The sequence below is a fragment of the Colletes gigas genome, unplaced genomic scaffold, assembly GCF_013123115.1.
Source record: "Colletes gigas isolate AHSC1104 unplaced genomic scaffold, ASM1312311v1 Colletes_gigas_Sc00007, whole genome shotgun sequence".
NCBI classification, from domain to species: Eukaryota; Metazoa; Arthropoda; class Insecta; order Hymenoptera; family Colletidae; genus Colletes; species Colletes gigas.
In genome coordinates this window covers 7,951,916-7,960,390 of record NW_025106636.1, presented here as the reverse complement: position 1 = coordinate 7,960,390, position 8,475 = coordinate 7,951,916, and the positions used below count along the sequence as shown (strand labels likewise).

Here is an 8,475-nt window from a genome sequence, read left to right as displayed (position 1 = left end):
TAAAATAAAATTAAATTCTTTTCTTCGTGTGCACGTGACTTGAAAACGAATTTTAATTTACAAACAGGTCTACTATTTTCATCGGTTGTTAGGAAATGAAAATTTGCTCGAATTCCGATTCCCAAGGTATGTTCATCATTCGAAATCCACCGTTTTTTCCATTTTCACGATAGTGAAATAACCTTTGCCAAAAATTCTGGTCACTGACTCTTGGAATTTCATTCAGGGCCAATCTCTTTGGCTAAACACAGTATGCATAAATGCAATTTCGCGGATTCTCGTCGTGAATGAAAGCACGTACGAGCAGAAGAAGTTTTCCACCATATACCAGCGACAGAGTGAGTCATCTCTCATCATCCTGCTCCCGACTTCGCTTAGCATATTATTTGACGATTTTTTCGCGTAATCTTGCAAGAAGAGGCACGCGTTTCCCGACCTTCCAGATGGTGGGGCGATCGTACCGCTTAAATAGACTGCATCAATGACCGTACCTTCCAGTTTACAGTCAGCTGTCCGAAGTAGTTTTCATCGTTCAGTCCCTGACTCCACGACGATCGTGAATTAGGAACGAAATAATCCAACATGACATCAATGATCTCGATAGTTATGGTAATCGTCGCTGCGACGACGTTATCATCGACAACTGCCATCGAATTACGTGAGTTATTTTTCGTTTTGAAGTGTATTCTGATCATTTTTCCTTCTATTAGGTGTTGAAGTTGCATCGACAATTTTTTACATAGGGCTGAATAATTTTAAAAACAAGATTGAAGTTTGCTTTCCACTGTATTTACGTCATTGTTATTGTTACGAGACAGTAGTTTCTTCTCAGTATAAAGTCTAGACTGATTAAATTTTATCCGTAATTTTCTATGGAGGACTTTGTCATTGAAAATTGGAGATGAAGAGAATGTATAGTTGATTTTTATAGTAGAAATCTTGAAGTGAAAAATAAAATATTCAAGGTAAAAATTAGTCAAAATAATTGATGAAACAAATTGAATTTCAGGTTAATTTTTTGAATATAGCATTGCACTGATCAGATACACAGTATTGTAGAATTGTGTTTCTAAAGTATAGCTGTCAGTCGGCCAAAAGTCAGAGGGAAAATCAAAGTATCGTGACACGCGAGCAGCACGCGTTGAAATTGAAAAAAAGGTGCACGTGAGCAATTATCGATCATTATCGCGTGTTTCATTTTGCAACCGTTGTATCGATTTAACAAGTATGCCGTGAAAGGAACGCGGTCGTGGAACGAGATCGTTGCCATCAGCTGTAGCTTCCCCTCGAATCCTTTTTCGGGCAAAGCAATTTCTTAATCGCGCGATTAATGTCAATGTCAACGATGGACGTGACTCGCTAACGAATGTATCATGGAAACGGAACTAACGGTTTCTATAAATATTATAATTATTCTTGTGATCCGAAACAAAATTTTTATTTTCATAAATGCGATTCACATGATCTCGCAATGTATAATCATCAAATAAAAATCGTATGTTTCAGTAATCGTACGTAACATATAATACTTGTATTATTTAACTAGATATTAATATAACAAGTAATAAGTATTGTAAACGACAATTAACGTTGTTTAAATCTCGCCCACGACTGGTTCCAGAGTTGATAGGTCGCGACAAATCGAAAACGCAATTACACAGAGCGCGTACACGGTGAAAGAGAAAGTCAATCTCTTCGGTAGAACTTTGCCTAACGCTGCTGCATTTTATCGGAACACCGCGAACGACACTGAGTTTACGTAATCGCTGCATGCGACATTTTTAACAAATTTTCTTTCCCTTTTCAAGCGAGCACCTTCAGGATATGCGACAGATCCCTGCCGAAAGAAGAATACAATCAGTGCATCGCCACAGCTGCCAGAGATGCTATCGTTTCGATCGCTGGAGGTGAGGCCTTTAATTAATTACACTACATTATTTTATCCGTCAGTCGAGTATCAAGAGAAGCTAAAAAAATATTGTTCAAAATATACCACTAGCTCTATAATCTCAAAATTAATTTCGGAAAACGTCTCGATACTTTTCAAGTCCAAATATTAATATTAATTATTTAAAACTTGCAATTGAATCTGAGATCAAATACGATTAATCTTTTGATGAATTCAAATAAATATACAACTAAACATCCGCTTCGATTATCGGGCGTACAAAGTTAAGACTGGTTGTGATAATCTATCCAGTTATCTGATTACGTAACTACTTCACCTGACCGATCGCGGTACTCCACTGTGACACGATTTTCATTGAGAAACGAGAAATTCCTCTTTTACTACGACATAACCGTCTTACTGCGCCTTTACGCTTACTCTCCCATTATCGATTCGCCGCTACATTTTCTAATTGGTATTTCTGTCATTTTTCCGCGACCGTTCGAAAGACAATAATGCATACTTTTCTTCCAGCACCGCTATAATCAGACTTTCATTGAGAAACCGAAGAGAAACTTCTAATCGAGTGGACGTTCACCACGTGTCGCGTTCCCGCCATTTAGTTCATTTCGATTTCTTTAGAAATTGAAATGCACGATTTTCTGACGATTTCACTTCGGTAGAAATTTTCATCCCGCAGAAGAGAATCGTAAATAATGATAATTCTCAGCCACCGATCGAATCCGTACGTTTAAGAGAGCGAGGACAATTAGATATATTCGAAAGGTCCGAGTTCGCGATATGTTGGGCCTTTTCGGAACCCTCTCACTTCCGTTTCGAAAGTTACCGATCGTTTTGTGTCAGAACCGTGTCACCGGGAGTACGTAAATTATATATAATTATAGTGTTCTCCAACTATCATTCTATCATTCAAAAAAAAAACATTCGTCACTCGAGCCAGTTTTGTTCACCGACTGTTTAGGAATTTCTTGTCGTATAATTGAAAATTTCAAGAGCCGTTTCATTCGTTTGATCCGCGCCGAATTTGAGGAAAACCGGCGCGCGGATTTCCGCCGATTTCACCGGAGCAATGCACGACGCGTTTCCTCGAAGCCAGCATTAGGTTTCACCAGCATAATCGCTCGTAGCAATTTGCAGAGGTTCTCCTTGACTCGAGCGGGCGTCCCTTCGCTTTCTGTGCCTTCGAGAAAAATTACAGCCACGCGTGTAAAAGTGCGAACGACCGCCGGCGCGGACATTGTACGCACGGTTTCGTGACATGCAAGGTGTCCCGGCACACGCGAATTCGCGCTCGACGGGGAAAGAGAACGGAGAAAAGTGGGAAACAGTTTTTTTTAATTCTGCGATATTTCTGTGCAGGTTTGAAGAGCTTCAAGATCCTACCGATCGAACCATTGGCCGTGGACAGCATGAAAATTGGCGAGTCCGAAGGGTCGGTCTCTTTGAGACAGGAATATCGAAATATAAAATTGTACGGGCTTACGAAGGACCTCGAAATCAGAAATTACAAGTAAGAGTACAGTATTGTTACAGTCGAAGAGAAATTGACTCAAGATCGCTGTAAGCGTTTTAATCAATGTTAGTCACGATCTTTTCACAGTAAGATACAACGTACCAAAAAATTCATACGCAGAAAAGATAATAATACTCTGAAAGTAACTAAAAACTTCGATTGTAGTCAACTGCATTTCAGCTACTCAAATACAATTATCAAAACTACTCTTTTCCAACCAATACCCCTAAAAGGACCATAACGAACGATACAGGCTAAATAAATGGATAAATGGATGGCAAATACTGCTTTAAATATAAAGCTGCCACGAATTAACAAATGAATTATTTAAAATAGAAAATGTATTATTCGAAATATACTACTCAATGTACACATTATCCAAAATATTAATTATAGATGTTGCATTATTCACAGGATAACAAATTAACTTTGGCTATATATCAAGGAAAATTCAACTAATCATATTCATTTTCACGCTCATAAACAGTCGCACACGAATAGCCGAATGACAAATCGAGAAACATTTAAATATGCAAGACCTTATTATTAAGTCCAAGGTGTGCAACAGTTAGCAATGTCGATTTTTTTCAGTATCGACTGGGACAAATGTCTGCTGTCGTCGGATTCGTTTTGTCCGCAAGTGAACTTCGTCGCCGATTACAAAGTCGATGGCAAAATACTGTTGCTGCCCGTCAGAGGATCTGGCAAATCGAACATCACTATGTGTAAGCTGACGTTTCCAATAACTACGTAAAAATAATCGTCCGTGTGTATCTAGGAATCGAAAGCTAACGTTCCAAAATATTTAATGCTATGATGATATTTATTTACAGACGATTTGAGAACACACAACGACCTGTACTGCGAGAAATACGAAAAGAATGGAGAAACCTATTTGAAGGTGAAGAAAAATGTTGTGAAACTCTCCCCTGCTCGAGTGACGATGCAATTCGACAACCTTTTCGACGGTGACACACTTTTAGGTACGTAATAAATGTCAGATCAGATATGCAATGGAACTGCATCGAATGTATACCTGACCTGTCGAGTACTTCTAATTGTGCTCTATTAATTAGTCGCTAAGTCGAACTTGCGTGCAAAAATTCCCAACTCAGTAATGTAAAAAATTACAAAACTTCAAGGATATTTAAAGCACACATAGATAGTTAATTCACAATTTTGTTTGCTCCTCAAGAGCTATTTTTCAATTTTGTTTCATGACTCACAGAGTAAACGAGACAGAACAAATGTTACTCCTTTTCGTTGGATCTACAACTAAAATTCGCGCATTGAAATTGCTCAAACACTTTGCATTCACTGATAAGAATAGAATCAGGCATCGAAATCACCGGAACGCGTACTGATACATTCTCTTATCACGCATTTAAATCACCTGACCGTTCTGAGATATTCTCTTATCGCGCATTGAAATCGCCTGAATATTCTACCACGTATTTCCACCACACATTGGTTCACCTTATGTGGATACCCTAAAATATAACAAAATTAGTAAGTTAGTGTACAATAATTACGAATTCTGTAATTTGAATTGATTTTAGACTTTATCATGTACTTGCACAAACTTACGAGTTCAGAGAAAACACGATCATTAGAGTTACAATGACTTAATAAACGTCATTGCATGTTTGTTTAAGCTGTAATAAAAATTGTTCATTGTATTTCATGGTCGTGGTTTCGAATAAAAGAGAAATAATGCATAATGCGTTACCTGTGATGTTAAGTAAGTTTTATCTGACATCATTTTCTGCAACACTGCTCGCTTAGACAATATTGTGTAGCTGGAAAAATACTTGATAAACTAATGAATTCAGCAAATTCAAATAAAAAAAAAACTTGTTCAATATCCTATACATACGTTTACTAAAAGATGGACATTTTCTTTTCGCAGGAGAACAAATGAACCGTTTCATCAACGAAAATTCAGACTTGCTCTTCAAGGAACTTCAATCGCCCTACGAGGAGACGTTCGGCCTGGTTTTTGCGAAAATTGCCAATGATATCTTCAGTCGTGTGCCTGTAAATAAAATCTTCCCGCCCACGTGAAGTTATTTTCATGAATTAATGCTTAATGTAATGCATCTTCTACCGTAAAAAAATTTGGAGGAAAGTTTCGGAGTTGCCAAAAATTTGTATATACCTGCGTGCGTGCGTATTATACGCTGATCTGAAAACATGGGAACAACGTTTATTTTATTTACACTGTTATTGTAATTTAAGGTACATTCTGTTTTAATATAAAAAAACAAAAAAAAAAAACGATTTACTTTCGCAATTCTAATGCACGTTTCCCTGTTCCAAATCTTTTTACAATTTCGACGAGTCGATTGAATTGAACAAGACTAATCAGATTCGTGATTACAGCATCATATTGTCGTTAATGACAAGTGCTAGAAACTTACGGATCTCTGCATACATTTAAGACTTTCCAAGAGTATATGTAAATAAAAAACAATATCACAAAATTATATATAAATCTATATGCTTTAACAAAGAAGAGTGACGACTAAAATGTATCACACATGTATACATCACTCACTTATCCATGATAGTGCCTCTAAATAGAGTTAGATAAATAGAGACCGTATTGAAGGACGTAGGTGTTATTATAACAATAGATATACGTTTACGTGAACATTTTTTTGTTTTTTATTGTATTACATATACTCGTACGTCTTAAGAAATCGGTTTACATTCACAGTCGATTAGCTCGATATTATTTGCGAACCATCGTCGCAAATAATATCGATTTCCAGGTCTCACCGCGAGGAGGTTACTGTGAACGGAGACCCGAAGCGAGTTAAACGGAATGAATGTTCCATTTATCTCACTCCGTTCCACAAGCATTACTTCAACAATCCAAACCACTGAAGCAATAAGATTGAAAAAATTAAACTAAGAACAAGATAAATGAAGAGGTGGAATCTCTATGGCGACTTACTCACGATTGTTCGTTTTAACAATTATTCGTTCATTATAATTTAGTATAACTCTAGTATTTTGCATTCTATTTTAATTGAAGAAGTTTGTACAAAAGGGCATTGCCCATCAATATTTATTACTCAATAATAATAATAATAATAATGATAATGATAATCTTATTATGCTATATAAATCCGAAAGAAGGATGGACCGAGAAAGAAACTTGCTCAACACACCAACATTTCAATGAATTATTCCACCTTCAAATCAAATCTACTTCAATTTTGCTCCGTAGCCATTCATAAAATATCTGATTCAGACAACTGAACAGGAAAATCCGAAACATTAATATTCTATTTCATCAATAAAATGGCCGATTGAACTTTAAATACAAAGCAACGCTTCACTCAATTAGTGCAGGTTCTTTTCAAGAATAGAAATGTAAATATTCAAGAGCAAAATGACTGAAAATGAAAAATGGAAAATGTTAAAATGGAAACGTAACTGTATCTAACACAATTTGACGTCTTACAAAGCCACACACTAAATAACACGCTCGACAATTGTATTGCAAACCATGTGAACTATTACACGTGTGTGGCATGTAACATTCCACATGATCCCCCGACACAATTATGTTTCAACTTTAACATTCAACTAATAGGTTATGGACATTAACAATTTCAATTGGAATACTAGAGGATTTTCATTTCTATTCCATTCCCGAAGAGAACCAGAGACAATTAACGGCTATAACATTCATCTGCAAATTAACGAGGCTCTATGTACATATAAACTACCTCGGTACATTCTCTTTCGAACAAGTAAAACTCAGCAAGGAAAAAATAATTTACTCGTATTTTATTAATCATTTGGTAACCGAAACCGCGAAATGTTGCACATTTTTAAAAAACCTGCCGTTTCGAAGCAATTGATATACATACTTGCAATTTTCTCAAAACAATGGTTATGGCTGCGACATTATAATTCATGTGGAACCAACAACACACATAATATGGCAATAGACAAATACAAACAATCAAACTACAACAATGACATTGGATACCGACGAGATAAACGTAGAGTATACCCACCGCCGAACCACTATATTGAATATTTTCCCGGCAATTATAAAATTACGTTTAGCTCAGCTTTACTAAGTTAAATTATTATTCATTTCTCAATTCTCTTGGATCTCATACGTTATCGAAAATGTGCCAATTACATTGGGATAGACATACTAATTATTATTATCCATAGATTATGAAAATTTCTAGATTAAGAACGAAAGGTCACCATCATATCTTTTAAATTAAATCCAAAATAGAGATCCTATTTTATTCTGCAATTTACATATAAAAAATTTCTTCGTACCATCAATAGTTATTGAAATATCGCTACTGTCAAACTTTAGCGTGGACACTCTGTACACATAGACACGTATGTTTGAAACAATACAATGATATTGAAAAGCAAGGAATCCAATCTTTTAGAAGCACTAACTCGTACAGATATCCAGAATCAGAGTTGTAGAGTGACATTGAAATTCATGAAACATGTTATACAAAATAAATATGGAAGCCGGCTTTTGTGAAAGTGGCCTATATTGCGAATCAATAAAATACATACCAAGTATATTTCATTATTATAAAATAACGATGGACTACAATCCAGTAAAAAAGTAATTATAAAATAAAAAATGCAGTTTCATAAATAAATTTATTTTCTTTTATTATTTCGTTATTTATTTTCTTTTATTATTTCGTTATTTATTTACTTTTATTTTTCTTTATTTCATTTTTTGTTCATTCATTAAGTTTAATATCGTATATCATCAAATAGAGTATACTATTAACTTTGAAAATGACGTAAGTCATTCAACTGCATAAAACACACTCGTTCGTGGAAGCTGCTCATGAAATGTAATTATTTTAGATACCTTTCACATTAGCACAACATTCAATTGTTGATAAATCTTGCATTACAATGAAAAAGTATTTGTTATTATGGTAAAACACAAACGTTAGAATATCTTGAAACAAGAAATGTTTGTTTTAGCCACATTTCACAATAACCGGCTCATGCATAATTAAATTGATCATGAAATTGTAAT

The 8,475-nt window shown here is 35.4% G+C and overlaps 1 protein-coding gene across 1 annotated transcript; it reads left to right on the top strand.

Annotated features, from left to right (window-relative positions):
- The first annotated feature begins 500 nt into the window (after positions 1–500).
- LOC122396163 (protein takeout-like) lies at positions 501–5,919 on the top strand. Its single transcript, XM_043394324.1, has 6 exons — positions 501–658; positions 1,809–1,907; positions 3,269–3,419; positions 4,014–4,147; positions 4,256–4,405; positions 5,332–5,919. The coding sequence occupies exons 1-6, from the start codon at positions 583–585 to the stop codon at positions 5,484–5,486; spliced, it is 765 nt and encodes a 254-aa protein (XP_043250259.1). The 5' UTR covers positions 501–582; the 3' UTR covers positions 5,487–5,919.
- The last annotated feature ends 2,556 nt before the right edge of the window (positions 5,920–8,475 follow it).